The 21435-nt window shown below is 37.7% G+C and overlaps 1 protein-coding gene across 50 annotated transcripts in view; it reads right to left on the bottom strand.

Moving 5' to 3' along the window:
- The window catches only part of para (paralytic), a 73100-nt gene extending 57231 nt beyond the window's left edge, over positions 1-15869 (bottom strand). For 34 of the 50 annotated variants that reach the window (XM_064682456.1, XM_064682468.1, XM_064682460.1 and 31 more), the window contains exons 1-6: positions 15424-15868; positions 11004-11092; positions 10725-10915; positions 7697-7729; positions 1764-1919; positions 1417-1622 (exon numbers count right to left, since the gene is read on the bottom strand). In XM_064682456.1, the coding sequence (XP_064538526.1) occupies positions 1417-1622; positions 1764-1919; positions 7697-7729; positions 10725-10874 (545 nt within the window). In that variant the 5' untranslated portion in view covers positions 10875-10915; positions 11004-11092; positions 15424-15868. Of the gene's footprint in view, positions 1-1416; positions 1623-1763; positions 1920-7696; positions 7730-10724; positions 10916-11003; positions 11093-15423 lie in introns of all 50 variants that reach the window. The other 16 variants (XM_064682459.1, XM_064682461.1, XM_064682465.1 and 13 more) reach the window with 5 other exon arrangements.
- Positions 15870-21435: the final 5566 nt, after the last annotated feature.

Raw genomic sequence — 21435 nt, 5'->3', positions numbered from 1 at the left:
CAATTAAATGGAACTAGACTGTAATGCTACATAACTACTTATTAATAATACTGATAAATATATAGTTGTAAAACGATTAAGGGTTTCGATTCAAAGGGATATATACTGCGTATACGGGTACAAGGGCTGTTATCGTTACTTACATACTTAAGCTACTTAAGAGTTAATGTTTATTGTTGCTAGTTTTGCTGTACTACTTATGATACTATGGCTACGTCAAGGATGGATTACCAAAAAGTTGTTCAATTGTTTACTGTATTCAAAATGTGATCGAATTGAATTTGATGAATATTTTAATTATTTTGTTATACGAAAACGTGAACAAACCAAAACCAGCTGGCTGGCCAGTTGAATAGCTAGTTACAATATGTTTGGTATTTACATATTTAGTAACAAGTATTTGATTAGGTTGACTACAATCCGATATTTAAGAGTTAAGAGCGCCCAGGTGCTAAATGCGATATTTTTGTTTTGATTACGGCAATTTACAAAATGAGAGGCATCGAAATGTGTCTAAACTTTATATTGTTTTTTAGCTGCTGTTTTTCTTTTTAACTTGATTAATCGAAAAATCAAATGTTTTCTTTTGTAACAGATGTGATGTAAGTACAATCGAATATAATACAGGGTGGCCAGCGTTCAACAGGTTTTGAGCGGCATACAAAAGCTGTTGAGCACGACACGCAGAGAATCTGGCACGATCTGCTGGCCGAATGAGCTTAGAGCAATGAGCTTTCCAACTACTACACAATGTTTAATTTAATCGAATAGTAATCGATATCATTTAACTCGCTAATTTGATATTTTTTGTACAAATTCCTGGCTTGGGGCATTACTTGAAATGTTCTTAACCTTGCAGGCGCTTTAAAATGTGAGTTAATATTTTCATTGTAATCGTTATCGTTATCGTTATCATTACTTTGGTTTGTTGTTGTTTGTTCGATTAATTTTTTGCATTTGTTTTCTTTTTCTTATTTTGGTTTTTTTGGGCGTTGTCTGGTTGTAAATTATAGTTGAAAGAAATTTATTTTTGACCTAAATACACGTCTGCATCAATATCGAAAATGTTACATTTAATATAAATATATCGATTATATAGCATATATAAATATATATATATAATTACATATACATATATGTAAATTATTTAAGGTATCAACTTAGTTGAAAGAAGAAAATAAAAAGACAACAAAACGGATATACATAAATCAAATCAATTTGTAGCTAAGGGTTGCCCAAATATGTTTTGTATATCGCAAGTAAATAACTGTAAGACCCAGTAATACGAATATACATGATATATATGTATATATATAGTATGCATGTACTGGTTGTTAATACTATATACTCGGACATATTGTAGATGCTGGGCCATCTCGCTAATTCTAGTCTAATTAGCTAATCGACAGTACTTACTCAGTGGACTCGACCGTGGGCGTTGTCGGCATTATCATCAATATGCAGTTCACGAGAATGGTGGTAATGATAAATAACGAAAATAATGGATGCACTAAAATGTAAATGGCCACACGACGTATCGGATTGAATGGATCGAGCAGCCACATTGCTTTTGATGCAGAAAAGCGAAAAATATCTTTTCCCTTGCTTACAACTACGAATGTCTGCAAAACGAGATACACAATTGGAATTGGGTTTGAATATAATCGATTAAGGTTAGTAAATCGATCCAATTAGATCAATATTGATTAGCTGAGTGCGATAATTTGAAAGGGGGCTCTCAGTTGGCATCTGACAACACTCACCAGTATATTGCTGTAGTATGGATCGATATCCTCGAGAGGAGTGGAGGCCAATTCCGGCGGGAAGCTGCCCTGCAATCGAACAGGTATTGGCACACCCTGTTCAAGTGTAGGATCCGGTTGTGGACCTTCATCCTCGTCCTCGTCATCATATCGGATCTGTTGTTCCCGGTACGTTCAGCACGTTTGGCGATTTCCACAAATACACAGAGAACAAAGAATTGCGCACACAAATATTAGCATAACCGTTATACACGATTCAACATATATCGCACATATATACATAGAAATATATACATATGTATATATGTATATATATATACGCATATAGATTTACAGTTTGTCCATTTATGTTAACAAGTTGTAGGTGGTAAGTAGTAGTAGATAGGCACATTAATGGGCTAGCACAAATCAAAAGGCATTAACAATAACTGAAATATTTATTATTTTTGGAAATTCTTGAAAATTTTGTTTATGGTTTAAAGTTTGCATAGCACATTGAGTGACGATTCGTACAAGAATAGAGTTAAATATGCATATTAATTTTTGACAGAAGTGAAGGCTTTTCGAGAGATTGTTTTGTCAGAGCAAATACATCTTGTTTGGGCTAGGCTGTTATGCAAAAGATAAAACCAAAATCAATTTGGACCAATATCCAATAACAGATCTCAAATGAGCTCTTCTATATACAACAATTCAGAAATCAGAAAGGAATAGTTAAATAAATGTAGACTATATTGGAAAACAATTGAAAGCATATCTAAACAGAAGGCGAAAGTTCAAAATTAACATGCTTAACAGTGTCGTTTAACCAGTGTTGTGTAGGTATATACAAAGCTGGTAAATAGTAATTAAATAGGTGCGCGTGCTAAGGCTTAGTTCTAGGAATCTTTATATTTGTATAACTACATATACATACACACACACACACAAACACATACACCCTCACGCAAACGTAACAACAATTAGACAGAAATCTTGAACAGTTCCAATACTGAAATGCTTAACCAGTGTTGTGTAAGTATTTACAAGGCTACTAAGCTGTAATCAAAACGAAGCACGTGCTAAGCCTTAAGTATAGGAATTTTTACATTTAACTACATGTGCAGAGACACACACACAGGCACACACACACACACACGCTCAACAGAGGACACGTCATGGCAACGTTTAGACTAAAATCTTGGACAGCTCCAATACTAATAAAACTGGTATCGTGTGTGTGTTTTTTTTTTGCTGCTTTCGATTTTTCTCATATTTATTATGACGATGATTATTTTTGTATGCTTTGGGCAACTTTAATTGCGCTGTCATGCATATTGTATGGGGGACAATATTTGTGTCCCATTGCTGGGGCCACGGTACGTCTATCGATTTCAAGGAAAACACACACACAAGCACACACAGTTTGTATCGATGTATAAAACAACTAGCATTGTAGTTAGTTTTTACTTTCCATGGACATGGACATGGACATGGACATGCAATGCCAAAAGCAAAAGTAAAGCAAAAAGTCGAACGTCACCGTCATGGAATTGTTCGACACACACACATACAATGAGTAGAGCGGCGCTTAAAAAAATTCCATAATAGTTGGTTTGCTAGCTTGTTTGCTTGGCGTGACAATTAGATTGTATGTGTGTGTGAGTGTGTGTGTGTGTGTGTGTATTTGTGTGTTGACGCAATTGCGCCAACGAATGGGGCCCAGGAATGAAGCAGGAGCTTGAGCCATGACCATATAGCCTGAGTGCCGCAGTCATGACTATGGCTAAGGGGACTGCGGAAGAACTGCTGCCAGCTGCCAGCTGCCTTTTAAACAGGCCAAGTCAAGTCTATATTTAAACTAATAAAAGGCAAGCCGCATCGCAGGCCTCACACACACACACATAAACATACTGACAGATGGACAGACGGACAGACGGACAGACAATATGGCGGTTTCAACCGGACACGTCTGTTCCCGCCGACTTACATATACAATTTATGACGCATGCAATGCCAGAAACTGGAGCACAAACAATATAAATGTATCAGGAATTCAAATGCTGACTGTAACTATAACTGATTTAACTTCATTTATGTTACTTAACACTGGCGCAATATTCACAAATTGAACGTGTGTGGCAGCACTGGCCAAGCACTTTTATTTGAACTAAAAGCGAACAATTTAATGTGATATATGCAAAACGTTGAGCTCATTTAACTTTGAATATGTCGTAAAGCCGCGAGCTTCAGGGCAAGCCCAGTTTTTTTTTTATGAGCTTTGAAATTATGGACACAAGGTATTAACAGGCTGGCAGCTTTACTATTTGGCGTTGCCACATAATGGCAAAAGCCGCTCACTTAATGGGAAACTATTAATTTGCGATATTAGAGCGCAGTTTATATATGTACATATATTAATTAGGTAACCAAGCCTACTAATTAAACCGCCTAAAACATTAAATTAGGTAACATAGTCTCTTATCGAACCGCTTAAACTTTATTAAACATATATCGAAACACGATACAATGCCACATGCAGAGCCAAAGATGTACACACACACGCACACACACACGCACACTCACAGAATTGGGTCTATTTGCTACATTTAGCATTGATCTAAGTATGTGTACTTATGCAGAGTTTACTTATACAGAGTAGTCATAACAGCAAGCAGCTACAAATTAAAACAAAAAAAAAAAAACAACTTAAATCAAATTGCCTGTTAAATACTTTCTGTCTCGATTAATAGCTGCTCTTAATGCGCAGCTTAGGCACTTGAGGAAAGAAAAAAAAACTCATCAACTTGAAGCTAGCTTGCTCGACTAGCTAATGCCCTGCAGCTAGCGAGTACAAAGTACAAAATACAATATAAGCCCCTTAACATTTCAATTTTAAGTAGATCAAATATACATACATATATATATTATAGTACCTGAGCATACAGAGAAGATAGCCGAATATCTATATACCACCAGCTTTAATAAAGATCAGACGAATAGATTCACGGAACGGAACTGGTTCGTGAACGGAACTAACACTTATTGTAGACCATAAACTACATTTTTAACCAAAACTTTTTTAACTTTACTTTCACAAGTGTTTTGGTTCGACATTAAAAATAGTTGTGGGTAACCCAGCCACAATGGGCCCCAAAAATGACGTTTATCTAAACATATTTGATAGACGCCATTTTGGGCTAGAGCTCGAATTTAGCCCGCAAATTCTGTATGAAAATATGTTAATATATGACAAGCAATATTTTCAGTGGAACGGGCAAATGTTAAGTGAAAATCGAATTGTTTCATTTAATGGCAGGAAGCTGGTTCGAAGTGCGTGCTGAGCCAGCGATTTTACTTTTATTTTGGTTTAAAATTTTCAGAGTCTAGCTTGCCTGCGCTTAAGTAGCATACTACCAGCTTGCCTATTTACAGGGTATACCAAAAGTATGTACACATATGAGTTAAACCTGGTCAAAAGCTGCGCATTAACTTCGTTTCAAATGCCGAAGTTTGTGTATATTATAATTATTATATATGTATGTTGCTGTGGCTAATGTTGTTGTTGTTGTTGTTGTTGTTGTTGTTGTTGCTGTTGTTGTTGTCATAGTCGCTGACTTGGGCACTTACTTCTCAGTTCCATTTACCCACTTACAGGCATTAGGGCCACGGCACTGGCACGATGAGTCACAAGTCATGGCAGTTTGATTTGTATTTTTTTTTTTTTTATAGTATATATATAGTATATGGTATAATACGAGCATTATGCCGTTAATGATTTGTTTGGCTTGGCTGGGCGGCAATGCTAAATTTTGTATACTCTTTCTTTTCGTACAAATTTTGCAATTGCGCGCACGTGTAAATCCTCAGACATCTGCATAGTATGGTCAAAAGAAACTGAACCTAGGCTACTGTTAAGGGTACTCACTGTTAAGGGTACTCACTGTTAAGGGTACTCACTGTTGAGCCCTATATGCTAAGCTAAGGCTCACACACACACACATATTTCGCCTGGCACAACAACAATTAACACACGCACAACTGAGACTCAATCACAAAATTGTGGAATAAGAAGATTCTTCGGCACGCCGAAAATTAAATACCCTTCTGGTAACCTAAATGCTAAGTTTGAAAAACAGAAAACTTTTCCTTACAAAATCTCATTCATCTATCGATTGTTCCTATTCCTGCATAATATACTTAGTAATCCGATATTGATCGAATTCATATATGAAAAGCATAGTAAAACTAGTTAGGTTGCGAAAATCTTGAACAACAATAAACTTTTTCCAGTAAGAACAAAAGTTTCGACCGATCATAACTATGAGAGCTATATGATATAGGGATCCTATCCCCCCGACTACGTACTACCCACAGCAAAAGTTGCAAAAGTTGCATAGAAACAGACAGACCTGGCTACGCTTCAGCATCTACATATATACTTAATTGATTCGTTGAAGTCTCCTTTACGCGTTTCTTGACATAAATACAATAACCTCTACAAGGCTAAATGAACACAGTCACACACACACACACACATGCACACACACATGCACATCATCTGTATATACATTTTAGTGAGAGCTGCATAAAAACTTTCTCACACAGTCGAAAAGTTGGCAACTGATTGTGAGCCCTCACACACACACACACACACACAGGACATATGCGTCTATTGATGCCACTTGGCTGAAAATCCCTTGAGTCCTTTGAGTCCTTTTGCTTATAAGCGCATTAACAGCACTCAAGCAAATGGGCACAAGCCGCAGCCTGGAGCCTGTAGCCTGCTGCCAAGAAACCATAAAAGCGCCAGCTAGGCACAGCTTTGAGGCTCTGATAAGTTTCAACACTGTGCAACAAAGTGCGGGCAACAACAATTATCGGACCACAAAGCAATAAAATTAACTGAAAAACTTTGGGCAAGACTAAAATGCATTATTGAAATAAATCACAAATGGCCGTAACAAATTATTGCAGAATGACTTTGATTCCTTCAATAGACTTTAGACATATTGAGAAAACATTTATGGACTATTTGAAGATATAATAAACTATTTTAGCATCAAGAATTATTCTCAAAGTAAAAGGGATAATTGAAAATCAGAAAATAAATGAGCATCGGAAATCTGTGTGGACAACCGACGCAAAACTCTGTTGCATAGTGTAATTGAAACTGTCCGCACTCAGCGCTACCTGATCTATATACAAATATTGCCAGACCGTTTTTGGCAGAATTGAGAGAAGAGTTGCATTTAGCATAGCTTCAGCAAGGTGGCAAATAAAGTAAGCTTTAGTAAATCATATGAGCGGGATAAGAAAAATTTTATACATATATTCATAGTTGCATAGTTAAAAAGGAGCTGCACTTTCGGCTATATAGTTATATATAAACACATATATATATATATATATATATATATACACAGTACAGTACATATTTACGAGTAGACAATTAGGTGAGTTATTGGAAAAGCAAAAGTTGATACATACACAATAGTTATGTATAGTTAAGATAAATAATTGAAGCTCGGCAAGTGTGACACCAAATTCAACTAATTTTTACAGGGATTTATACAAATTAAGAGAGTACGCATACCAATATATACGAATGCGAATACGAATGCGAATACGAATACGAATACGAATACGAATACGAATACGAATACATATACGAATAAAGTTTGAAGCAATTACATAAGAACACAAAAGATATGCTGCTAAGAACTAACAAAATTTTTGGCAATAAAGTTCCAAATAAAACGCAAAACAAATCAAAAGCTTTATTATTTTGTGGCTTGTTTTTTTTTTTGGTTTTTTTTTGTATTTTCGGAAAATTTTTGTTGAGTTTTGGTCATTTGGTGTGTGTGCTTGGCAGTTAAGGGAGGTAAGTTATTCGTTTGTTTGTTGTTTTTTTTTTTTGTGTGTTTAGACTAAAAGTTCTGTGGAAATCTTACTTCTTTTTGTTTTTTCTTGCGACCATATTGCGGCTGAAAGAAGATTTGGATTTGGGTTTTGGTTTAGGACATTCGCAGATTTGTTTTGTTTTTTGTTTTTTTTTTCGGGCATAATGTAAAAGTTGGGGTAGAAGAATTGGAAAATGTTTGTTGGGTTTTTAGCGAAATGCAAGCGCCAAATTGTTAATAGTTTTTATATTTTAATTATTTATTGCGTATTATTATTGTTATTTATTATTTTTTATTCGATATTATTTCGTTTTCCAGACAGCAGCGCGCAAAAGTTTCGTTGGGAGCATTTAAAGTAGAGAAAAAGTTGTAAATAAAAAGAAAAAAGTATACGAAAAAAAAAAAAAAATAGAAAAAATATATATATATACTTTTATGTATGTGAAACGGTTAGCATTCTGCAAGATATTATACGTAAGGTTTTTTTAATAATTCGATTTAGTTTTGATAAACTCTTTAATGGTTCCTATTTACGCTCTATACAAGGTATTCTAGCTCTGATATTTTGTGTGTGTTTGTGTAAAAGCGCAACAGAGTTGCATTTGAGCTGAGAGACTGATCGAAGAACAGAGTGACAATGAGCGAGAGAGAGAGAGAGACAGTTGAACAGATAAATAGATTAGAAGTGAGACAGAGCGAGAGCGCAGCGGACAGCATATGTGTTGAACAGTTGCAGATGAGTTTGAGCCTGAAAGTGAGATTTGTTACTGAATAATACACACAAACACATGTGTTATGAAATGTCTTATGTAATTTCGAGTGTCTACTTTTGTACAAGTTGAAAGAGAGCAAGAGTTTAAGAGAGAGAGAGAAAGGCAGAGTTAATTGCTGTACAAGTAGCGAAATGCAACACTGTGCGTTGATATTGTAGCATGCAGCTTTTGAATGGCTGCCTGTACTGTTATCTGTATGTCAAGTCTTGAAGACTTCTACAAATTATGTAATTTCGAGTGTCTACTTTTGTACAAATTGAGAGAGAGCAAGAGTTTAAGAAAGAGAGAAAGGCAGAGCGCTTAAACTACGCTAGTTTTCAGTTTAGCTGAGTTAATTGCTGTACAAGTAGCGAGATGCAACACTGTGCGTCGATTTTGTAGCATGCAGCTTTTGAATGGCTGCCTGTACTGTTATCTGTATGTCAAGTCTTGAAGACTACCTTGTAATTTCTACTACAAAACTAGTTATATTTATTATTATTATTGATTATGATTTCTTGTTTGTAAATATAATTTGATTGATTGTTAAATACGATTATAGTCTATATAATGAGTCGCAGCTACAAGAATACACAAGTTCGTGACTGACAATGGCTGATGGGTCTGATGGTAAGTATATGGTCGGGTACTGCTACTGGTACTGGCACAGGAGCTGGTGTGGTGTTTAATGGTTTAACTTGGACTTGAACTTTTAGTATATGTATTTACACAACGAGGCGATCGTGGCTTTTGTGAGTGTGCCACACACAGGAGCACAAGGAAGTGGAAATCATAGAACTGAGCTTAACGGAAACGTAAACCAAAATGGAACTAAACAACTTTTTGCCTTAGACACAATAAACAAATTTGCATAATAAAATACACATACATATCAAAATGATAATCGATATAGTTAATAACAATATAGGTATATACACGATTAAAACACATTACGAGGCCAATAGTTGGAATACACATTTCTTACTCTCAATATTCGTAAAACAATGAAACAAACAAACTAACGAACAAACAAACAAACGTACAACGATTATGACAGGAATCGCTTTTCATTTTTTTCTTAAGTATGGATAATAATACGGTTTTTGGGTACGCATAGTTACGAATTGGGAAATTGTGAGATATAATACAAAAATACATACATAATACGACAACGACCAAAATAATAGAACAATACATTTATTTTGTTGAATTGTTTTTGAATTTTGTTCAAATCATAATAAGAAATTAACCGACACAGACTTCAAATCGTAGCACAAAAGAGTTCAAGACAAAACCCAAATCGATGTAAAAAAAAAAAAAAGGGAGGGGGAAATTACACACAATGTCTTCTAGTTCGGAACTAAGGTAAAAGAAAAAGGAAAATCAAAGTTTCTTAAGCAGCAAGGGAAAACTATAATTTGACTTAAGTAGACGATACAAGAAGATACAAGAGTGTGCAGAGAGAGAGAGAGAGAGAGATACAGAGATACAGAGATAGAGAGAGAGTTACAAACATTTATGTTGGGTCCATGGAGGTAAATAACTTTCAAGGGATAGATAGTTAATACTATTATACGGTTCGAAGCAGCGAGATGTGAGAACATGGAGTTTGATACAAAATACATTTATATACAAATGTTAAAGATTAATGTTATGTATGTAATGTTAAAGATTTATGATACACGGTTAACAGCAGCAGGGATCGATGGGTATTGAATGAATGTGTGTGCTCGATAAAGCATTGAAGCATTTTGTAAATGATATGAAGAGTGGGAAAGCAAGAGTTGTTTATTTTTGTTGTATGTAAAAACATTTCGAAACATGGTTCAAAATTGGGGAAGTTAGAAGGTAGAACCGAAACATGTTCAGGGTGCAAAGTACTCCTTAATAGAAGGAATAATTTTGTTGAAGTTGGGGAACTCTTCTGTTTATATCTTTACAAGAATTTGTACTTGGCATTGGGTTAACGAGTAGGTTAGTAGCAGTTAATATTAGCACTAAGTTGGAGTATTAGATATATAGTATGGGTACAGATATATTGGACTGGGGTTAGTTATTTAAAATACATATTCAATAGACGTTGAAGCACGAACAAAAGCGCATAGTAGCGTTTTTTTTTTTTGTATATGTTAAATGTTAAATTGAAAATGGAAAATGGAGTCATAGTTTACAGTTACAGTTATAGTTATGGTTATAGTTATATATAGATAGATAGATATACGGATAGCAGTTTAGATAGGAAAATACACAGAATAGCCACATATATATTATACTCATATATGTATATATATAGGTAGTTTAGACAACATTCAGCTAGAAATAATTACCACCTCTCCCTCGGCTCTCTTTCTTTCCAGCTCCTTTTGCTTTTCATGTTCAGCGGCAATGCGTTGTTCAATTTGCACCAATGATTCGCGGGTAAAGGGACGGAACAAACTGCGTTCTTCCTCAGATATCGAGTCGGAATCTTCTGTCATTGTCTATGCGGCCAACGATGAGAGCCTTAGATTTCCAAGGCCTGTAAAGTCACACACACGCACACACATACAACGATTATGATTAGATTCAGTTGGCCTTTTGGGGCCCAATGCAGGCTCGGTACTCACATGAGGCACATGGATGTCGCCTGCTACATTAAAGCTACAACTATATCCGAGGCGCCATGTTCGAGTAGCGCCCGCCGCTTAGCACGATGCTGTAATTACATAAAAATAAAAGAAGTTATTAGTAGATTTACACATAATCTATATGTATATACACACATATACTATAAATGTGGAACAGCTCGGCGAGCACATTGAACCCATTCGCTTGGATAAAGCCAACGAATCAGTTGGCTAATTGGATTAGTGAAGGTGACAATTCGCATTAAGTGCATTCCAATCAAATGAGAGAAATAAAAATAATAATCCGCAGCGACAACAATTCTCAATCAATAAATACAATCGCTGCTCCTAATTGGCCAGCTGTATAACGTACACAGCGAGAAATTTGTTGTTGTCCCTTTCTATTTTATCCTTAACCGTTTTCTGAGCAGTTAAACGTGAACTTTAATATTTGTTAATTATGTTTGCATTGTCCTGGACTTTAGAATTGAGTGCTATACACGTTGTAAAAGTACTTTAGCTAGCGCGCTTTGCTTTTCTTTCGCTGCGTCACGCTTGCAATTCCCAACAAGTTAAAGCTTCTGCTGGAAGGTTCTTGACTTCGCTATACACAAAACTAACCCGTTGATTTATGCCTTTTAGTTTGTTGGCTTTTTATTTTAGACAAACATAACCAACTTTGGCATCTCTCCGGTTTGTTTAATCATACTTATCATATTTATACTAAAGAGCTTACTAAAACTTATTCTTATTGGAATTATTATATTTATTAAACACAAAATACTTAAATTATAGCAACCTTTAAACAAACGCCATTTTATTGTATAAAAATGTATTTGAATACTTTCTTGTAGAATTTTGTCAATTTTCAAATATTTTTAGTACTTTTAACTTGGCCAAAATGAAGTCAAGCTAACAGCTATGAATATTATCGTATGAATATCTAGTTAAAAGTTAACAAGAAAATTTATCGACTCGTATATATTAAATATTGGTTAATTTTTCAGCTCAAAAATGATAAATACTTGGATTTTTTCAAAAAAGCCGGCGGTTCGTCTCACAGTTCGAACCTGGCTTTTCGCATTCATAGAACCAGACAATGGTTCAAATCAAGGCTGCAAGCCTGTTGTGAAGCGAACCGGTTCGAACCGGGAATACTTATATATTACTTACTAAATCCAAACTAGCTAAAGTTTATTCAAAACTTTTCATATAGACTCAGCTCCAAAGCATAAACAACTTTGGCCCCGATCAGCGCATTGGGCAAAGATCTAATTTAGCCCGCAATTTCCGTGGGAAAATATTTAATGCTGGCAATATTTTCGGTGGAACGGGCAATTGTGATTTCAAAATAGAATACAGCTTTAGAAAAATATTGAAAATACATGACTAACTAAACTGAATTTGAAGGCAAAGAGTTGCTTCGAGCCTTAAACAAGAACAACAAGAGTTTTTCTTGAATTTCATGATGTTGTTTAAATCTTAATTTCATGACATTATTTCTCATCTTGAAATCGAACAAAGCAGCTAATAAAAAGTATTTACAAATGTTCTCTTATCGCAGCTAGTAAATGTTATAAAACGTATAGAACTAAGCATATCAGTAGAAATATAAATAAAATATATATAAATAAAAAAAAAAAGAAAAGTTTGTATGGTTCGGTTCAGGCTTTAGTTCGGCTTCCTATTGACCAACTTAGTTGCCCCAAGCTGTGCACTTTATGCAGAAACTTTGTGTTTTTTCTTCCCTTCTACCCTTCGCCCAGCCGATGGCAAATTAACTTCTGTATTGATATTTCGACCTCAATGCAACTTTCAGGACTAGAATATGGCATCGGATGTGTGCCTGTATCAAGGCCCAAGTTCTAGCAATTGTGCAGGAAATGGCAGGAGCTATCCTTAAAGTGAAATATACTTAATCGATATTTATCGATATATTTTGAAAATGAGAACAGATATCCGCATATGGTATAGAAGAATATCCGAAATTAAAAGTCTTTAGACAGATGGACTTGGCTAGATAGACTTAGTTCGTCGACCTCTTACAATCTCCGAGATATGCCTAAAAATTTTATCATGTTTATTTTTCATGTCTCAAATCGATATATATCGATATATTTTGAAAATGAGAACAGATAATATATGAAATTAAAAGTCTTTAGACAGACAAACTTGGCTAGATAGACTTAGTTCGTCGACCTCCTCATGTCTCAAAATCGATATTTATCGATATATTTTGAAAATGAGAACAGATAATATATGAAATTAAAAGTCTTTAGACAGACAGACAGACTTGGCTAGATAGACCTAGTTCGTCGACCTCTTAAAATCTCCGAGATATGCCTTAAAAATCATGTCTTAAAATCGATATTTATCGATATATTTTGAAAATGAGAACAGATATTCGCATATGTTATAGAAGAATATCCGAAATTAAAAGTCTTTAGACAGATGGACTTGGCTAGATAGACTTAGTTCGTCGACCTCTTACAATCCCCGAGATATGCCTAAAAAATCAAGTCTCAAAATCGATATTTATCGATATATTTTGAAAATGAGAACAGATAATATATGAAATTAAGAGTCTTTAGACAGACGCACTTGGCTAGATAGACTTAGTTCGTCAACGTCTTAAAATCTCCGAGATATGCCTTAAAAATTCTTGTCTCAAAATCGATATTTATCGATTTATTTTGAAAATGACTGATAGCACAGATAATATATCGAATTGAAAGTCTTTTGGCTGACAGACAGACAGACATGGCTAGTCATAGTTAGTTCGTCGTCCTTTAGGGAAATAATATATATTTTCCTTACTTGAAAGGCTTTGACTCCTTTTCCTATTTTTTTTCTTCTCGCGTTACATGCATATGCACAAAAACATAAAAAGCCTTTTACGCATTTTCAATCGATTCCGACTATAAATGTTATCTCGTTGTTTAAATTGCATAAAATGGGCGTAAATTACGTAAACTGCAGCATATGTATGTAAATAGCTGTAAATCCGAAAATTTGTGGAATTTTCATTACGCTCGAACGGGCTCGAATTTCGTTTTCGGTTTCGGTTTCGATTGTGCTTTCGGCTTATGTAAGAAGCCTCCGCTAAGGTCAAAGCACTCTTGCCCACTGGCAATATGTGTGTGTGTGTGTGTGTGTGTGGGCTGCCTTTTTGGCGTAGTCGCAGCGGCGAAACATGGACACACACACACACACACACACAAGCACACATGTTTATATATAAACATCTATATAAATATATATAAATTGAAGCGAGTGTGTGTGTGTATTGAGCACAAAAGTAGGTCAGTTCGATATTTCGACGTGTTTTTATATACGCAAAACACACACACACATACACATACACACGAGCTTACATGAACTTATGTACATATGTATTCGTTTGAATGAAACAAATTCCATGCTCGGCATTCACATAATGTGAATAGTCTGAAATTAGAATTCAAAGCAAATAAAGCTCGAGCTAATTTGCGACAAAGCTCAAGCCGCAATACACACACACAGAGACGCACACACATGCACGTGGCCATGTGGCGCAGAAAAGCATGCTATAAAAATGCATTTACATATTTGTATGCACAATTAATGAAATGTGCAACAACATTAATTGCACAAATTGATTAACTAATTCAGACACAGAAACCAACTTTATTCAAACGAAAAAAAGCAAGACACACACACAAACACGCTCACACACAGAGATACACGCACACGCACACGCTTTTCGCATGTTGTTAGTCAATGAATTTTACATATACATATGCAGAGCAAGGCTAAGGCAAGGCAGCGAGAGAGCAGGCGAGCAGGCGAGCGGGAAAGCAGGAGAGCAGGAGAGCGGGCGAGCGGGAGAGCGAGTGGGTTAGAATTATTGAGAGAGCGCCTGCGCCTGTGTATCCTGCTTGATGCCGCCGCTCTTGCCCGTGCTCGCCGCCTTGCCCATGCCATTGTACAATCTTGTATCTCGAAGATACAATTACTTTTCTGCTTTTTTTTTTTTTTTCGTTTCTTTGTGTTTTTTTTGGTATGTTTCTTAACGAAACTTGACGCTCGGTGGCGCCCGTTTTGGTTGCCAGCCTGCTGTGCCTCAAGTTTGCCCTCCAAAAGCCACCAAAAGGTTGTGCAGTGGGCCAACACACACTCACACACACACACAGGCAAAAAAAATGAAACAAAAAGAGAGTAGTATGTGTGTGTGTGTCCGAGTGTGTGTATGTGTGTGGCAGCAAGTGTTTTCCAAGTGTCTTAGCGCTTTCAATTGCTTGGCTCATTAGTGACATAATCAGGGTTAGCAATTAGCTGCGCTTGCAACAAATTGTGGCAACTTCAAGACGCAACTTCGCTGCGTTACTTTACTTAGCTCTCCCTCTATATTCATATATATATTTTATATAGGCGCACTTACCGTTAATCGATGTCAATCGATGTTGTGCCTTTGTTGTTGCTATTGCTGCTGCTGCTATTGTTGTTGTTGCTGTTGCTGTTGCTGTGTTGCTGTGTTGTTGCTGCTGTGTTGTTGCTGTTGTGCAATAAGTTGCCACAAATGTTGCTGCTGTTATGGTGGTTACTATTGTTGTTGCTGGTTTTGGTTTTGGTGTTGCAGTTGCTGTTGCTGTTGCTGTTGTTGTGGTTGTGGTTGTTGTTGCTGTTGCTGCGGTTGTTGTTGTTGTTGCCTACACATGCAAATGCATCCACAAACACAAATGGCGGCACTAATGGATCTGCAGGCTGACGACGACGCGGCGCGTTTTCGTATAATTTTGTGTTTTTCTTTTAAATTTTTATTTTTGTTTTCTTTTGTATTTGGGCGATGCGAACGCGCTGTTTTTTTTTGTTGTTGTTGATTCTGTTTGTTTTTAATTTTTTTCTTTATTTATTTATATATATATATATATTATTTTCTTGCTTATATTTTGTTGGTTCCCAGCGCTGTTTGCAAATTGAAAATTTTAGCCAGCGTCGCCTGCGACAGCAACATGAATATGAATATATATATGTAGATGAATGTGTGTGTGTGTGTGAATGTGGCAAGCAGGCCAAAAATGTCTAACAATCGTAGTCCTGGCCGTAACAGGAGCCGTTGCCGTAGCCGTAGACGTTGCCGTAGAAGAAGCACAAGAAAAAAAAACAATAAAAAAGACGTTCATGTGCGTGCTTCGAATGTGTGTGTGTGAGTGTATAAGTCTGTATGCGTGTGTGTGTGTCTGTGTGAGCTATTGCCGGCGCATTGGTATTTGTGCTTGATGTGGCTTGGTTTTCAGTTGATTTAACTTATTGTTGTTCTATTTGTTTGCATGATTTGTGAATGCTATCGATTGATTGATTGTTGTTGTCGCAATTGTTGTTATTGTAGTTGGTCTTGCTGCTGCTGGCGCTGGCGCTGCTGTTGTTGCTTGTTGTTTTGAACAATTTTAAATTCGTTTCTCAGTTGCTCTTTTAGTTAGTTAGTCATATATATGTATATATAGTTTGCATTTAACTTCTAAGCATTATTGGAATTGATTTCGACGCTTATTACACTAAAGCGTGTGTGTTAGGGATGGGGCACATAAAGCACAAATCACTTTTAAAAAAAAATAATAATTCAAGTCACAGAAAAAAAATATTTGTCTTTTGAGCAGCGCTGTTTGTTTATGTTTATGCAACTTTGGAGCGTCAAGCAGATTATTGTAGCATACTTTCGCGCGCACGTGAAAAACCACAGCCAAAACCAAATCAAAGTCAGGGAGCGACGCTTACAGGGCAAGTCAGAGCGCAAGTAAGAGAGAGCGAGACAGAGAGAGACAGAGAGAGAGAGAATGAGAGAGTGAGCAGTAGCTTTCACTATTCATTTAACTCGGCGAAAAATTTTATAACTTCTGCTTTCAAATAAGTATTTTCAAGTGTTGTTTTCTATTTTGCACAGCTGCAGCAAAACGAAAACGCAAAAACCCAACAATAAACTAACAAAAGCCGTTAACTGTGCAGACGTCAACCCAACGGCAAAGTGCACACCCCTCAGTCCCCCCCTCCCACTGGCCAAACGCCATGCTCTGCCGTAAGCGCAACCGAAAAAGGCTGCAGCAATTGCTCGCTGTCGTTCTTTTCTTTTTTTTTTTGTTTTTGCCGCGATAACGAATTCGCTGTAGAGCAGGATACGCGCTCTCGCCACGCTCTCGTGTGTGGCCTGCGCCGCTCGTTTGATAGGCGCACAAGACAAACCCCCCAAAACACCGCACACCTCCCAGCCTGTGCAGCCCGTCCGTTCGCCCATTCGCCCGTTGTCAACACAACTTTTGTTGTGCTACTTTGCCGTCGCCTTCGCCGTCGCCGTCGCTGTCGCTGTCGGCGTCGTTCGCCGCATGCCTTAGTGACTTGACTTCTAATGCTATTTTTAGGTCATCAAATTGGTGGCCAGCTCTCGCCGCAACTCGCCGCAGCTGAAGAACGGCACGGAACAACAACCACACTGGCCGAAGTTGAAACATTTGGCACCAGTCTGGCTGAGCCTTAACCATTCTGGCAGCCGCAACCAACGGCCCATTATAAGTTATGCCCTATAAAAATAGCACAGCTATTATCACAAATCATTATGACCCGCTGATCCGCTCTACATTGCATTTAATTGCATTGCCATCAACTGGCCACTTCACTTGGTCAGCTGCAATATTTTCCAGTTCAACAATACATACACATATGTATGTACATACATGCATTAAATGAAATTTAATCTATACTCAATTAAACGGCCTTTTCAAATAACAGCTGCACTTTATATATTTTACCCGCAAGTTGGAAAGAATATATTTTTGCAGTGTTCGTCTGTGTGTATTTCTTCTTGGAATATATAGCCGTATTAAGTGTTAAGCTTATATGACTGTACCCACTGGAAGCGTGGCAAATCGGTAAAATCGATATATTCCACATTTCTAGAGCTAGAGGGAACACAATTTGGATTGAGAACAATGAATGTACTTCTCTATATATCGAAATTAGGCGAGTTGCCTGTGAAAAGTATCCAGAATTTAAATATGAGAATCTTCTAGAGCTTAAACCTAAATAATACTGTACTATATACAGCTCTGTTCTGCATTTTCCCATTTCCTATTCCTTTTTAGATAAGGAAAATATTGAAAACTAAATAATGTCATTCTGCACTTTCCGATTCCAATCCATTTGATAGCTGTGAGAAAAGAAGGTTCTAGAGATTTAAAAAAAATGTTACTATAAACAATTGTTCTAATTTGGCTAATAGAAGCTTGAAATTTTGATAGGATAATTTCGGGAATGAATAATCGAAACATACATTTATACACACATTTATACATATGTATTGTGCATATATTTTATACACAAATAATGTGCGCGCGATTTGGTAAAATCGTTACGGAATCGAAATTTGCGGGGCAATCAGAGAGAAATGGGATAATGGCACACGCCACGGAAAACTATTGCATACATTTTGGGATTTGTTTGGGCAACAAACATGGACGAACATTTCTATTTGCGTGTGTGTGCGTGTGTGTGTGTGTGTGTGTGTGTTGGCGGGCAAGTGTGTTGTATCGTGTCGTGTATCTTTTCGGCATTCTGTGCACATTCAATCCATTGTCACAGCACGTATTTAATAATTTATTTATGCCGCATTTACGTTATGTAAATTAAGCACAGCCAGCAACAAAATCACCAGCAACAAAATCACCAGCAGCAGCAGCAGGAGCAGCTGAACAAGAAAACCAATTGAATAGCAACAATCAAGTTTGTGACAATAGACGAAGGAAATGGGCACACGCACATGGCAGCCGCTCTGCTGGCAGCGGGCGAACTGTGTAACCTTTGAGACGTTGTTGTTGTTGGTTCTACATATTTTTAAGCGCCCAAAAGTCGCTGGCAAATAAATGAACTCACTCACACACGCACGCACACGCACACACACACAGATGCACATACACAAACGTTGTTCGACTTGCCAACAGAAAAGGGAAATTTCGCCTGTGCCTTTTGTCCAGACAGAGACATTTGTGCAGTTGCTCGGGTGCGAGAGAAAGAGAGCGGACTATTTGGCTCTGTTGAGTCGTGTTTTCTATTCAACTTTAATTTGCTTTGAAGCTTTCTCAAGCACAATTTGATTTTCCGTCAGCGCCCACAAGTATGCAGCAATTTTATTAAAAAACCATTTGCGGCCATTTGGTTTCCCGATTGCTTTGACTGCGATTGTCGTTATATAAAGGGAGCATGTTTTAAAAAATAGGTAAAAAGGAAGCCAGCAGCATGCTTTACGCGGCGAAGAGTCGACTATTTACTCATTAGAAACTGTCATTAACTTTATTGACTTTGGCTGCATACATATATACATATACATATATATAACTATATACATATATGCGCGTGTCGACAGAGTGTCGCCCCAATAAAATAAAAAAAAAATATAAAACCACTCACACACACACACAGCACATGCAATAATGTAGCTGGCATACATACATATACAGGGTAGAGAGCTAGGATTTATTGAAATGCAGCAACAAAAACCGTTGAGCTTTTGAGCGCATTTATAAAATTTCTGTTGCATACTTTTGTGCTGCAGGCAAAAAAGCGCTTAATGCAAGCGCATGTTGCGGTTCTTGTTCTTGTCGTTGTTGTTGTTGTTGCGGCTGTTGTCGTTGTTGCGGCGCTAGACAAGCAAACAACTTCAAAAGCGTTGCACAATATTCGTTGGCTGTCAGAGAACAGAAAGTAGGCGAAGCAACGGCAACGGCAGAGGCAGAGGCAGTCAGGCAGAGGCAGAGGCAGTCAGGCAATTTTGCCTGCCCAGCCAGGCACGTCCTCGCCCTCGTCCTCAGCTGGCAGCTATGTCCCTGTCCCTGTCCCTGTAGCTGTAGCTGTGCTGTCCCTGTGCCAGCGCCTTTGCCTTTGCCTTTGCCTTTTGCTTTTCCTTTTCCTTTTTCAGCGCCTGTTCGCCTTTCGTCGTTTTCGTTTGTCGTTCGGCTCTTTTTTGCGCACAGCACGAAACGCGATATGGCACACGCGCGTGTTGGGTTGCCAGAGGCGTAGGGGCCGTCTGGTGTAGGGTTTCTGCCTCTCTCACTCTCTCTCTCCCTTTCCGTATGTGTGTGTGTCTGTATGTGTGTGTGCTGCCTTGGCTTAGCCAGTTAGCGAGGCGCCAGCGCTGCCAGCCTAACTGACTGACTGACTGACTGACTGACTGACTGACTGACTGAGTGACTGACTTTGACTCGCAGCGACCTGCCTGCCCAACCCCCTGCCCATCTACCCCTACCGCGCATTCCTCGTAATACTGCAGCGTGCGCGACTGTTCGGCTTTCGCTGCTATTTTTCGAGTTGAGTTGAGTTAAGTTGAATTGTGTTGTGTTCTGCTTCGCTCCACTCCACTCCACTTCGTCCCGCGCCGCAGCCCACCGCACCATTCCGCTTCGCTCTGCTCTCCTCTGCTCTCCTCTGCTCTCCTCTGCTCTGCTCTGCTCTGCTCTGTTCTGTTCTGTTCTGTTCTGCTTTGCTCGGCCGTGTTGAGTTGAGTTTTGTGGCAGCGCAGACGTCGGCCTGTTTGTTGGCATTGCCTTACATATACAGGGCATATGCGCGCTTGGAAAAAGGGACATGCCAGAAACCGTTATATGCCTACATATGCATACAAACATACAGACAAACAGACAGACAAACAGACAAACAGACAGTTGGACAGAGCGACAGGCAGTCAAGCAACAACAATAAGTTGAAGACGAGCCACAGAAAAATCGAAAGTCCAAACACACGCACGCACACACACAAAAAGGAACACTTTAAAAGCACTTCAACAGCACACACACACACGCACACATGATAGGAGGCGTGCGTGCGTGCGAGCGTGTGCGTGCGTATGCGTGTGTTTTGTAAAATTTTCGTTGCCTACTTAAACGCTGCTCGCTGCCATTTCAAACAAATTGCAAGTTATGCATTCGCATTAAGCCTGCCTAGCACACACACACACAGACACACACACACACAGCCGAGGCGTATACGCAATCTCTTGTGTGGCCACATCAAGTATACGCCACGTTTTGGCACAAACACACACACAAAGTCAAACACTCGCACGCGCGTCTAACAACAACAAAATAATATATACTTCATTTAAGTACATAAAACACACATTTATATTAAATATATATATATATATAGACATGGAAAATGCAAATATTGCGTTACGTTTGACTCGGCCTCTTTTTTTGAAATTTTTTGTGGAGCACTTAAAAAAAAAAACATACAAAAAACATACAACAAAGGAACTTTGGGAACTTATGTAAAGCGTTTTGTTGCCTGCGCACTGAAACAAAAAAAATTTAAAAAAAACACACACAGCTCTATGTATATAAATATATATATATAAAGGTATAATATATATATGTATATGTATAGGCATGCCTAAAGGGCCAACATATTT

The sequence above is a fragment of the Drosophila montana genome, unplaced genomic scaffold (assembly GCF_035044405.1).
Source record: "Drosophila montana isolate Dmon_TW-CO22-7 unplaced genomic scaffold, ASM3504440v1 contig_2481_1, whole genome shotgun sequence".
NCBI lineage: Eukaryota > Metazoa > Arthropoda > Insecta > Diptera > Drosophilidae > Drosophila > Drosophila montana.
The sequence above is the reverse complement of the archived record's forward strand: the minus strand, read 5'-3'. Positions and strand labels throughout refer to the sequence as shown.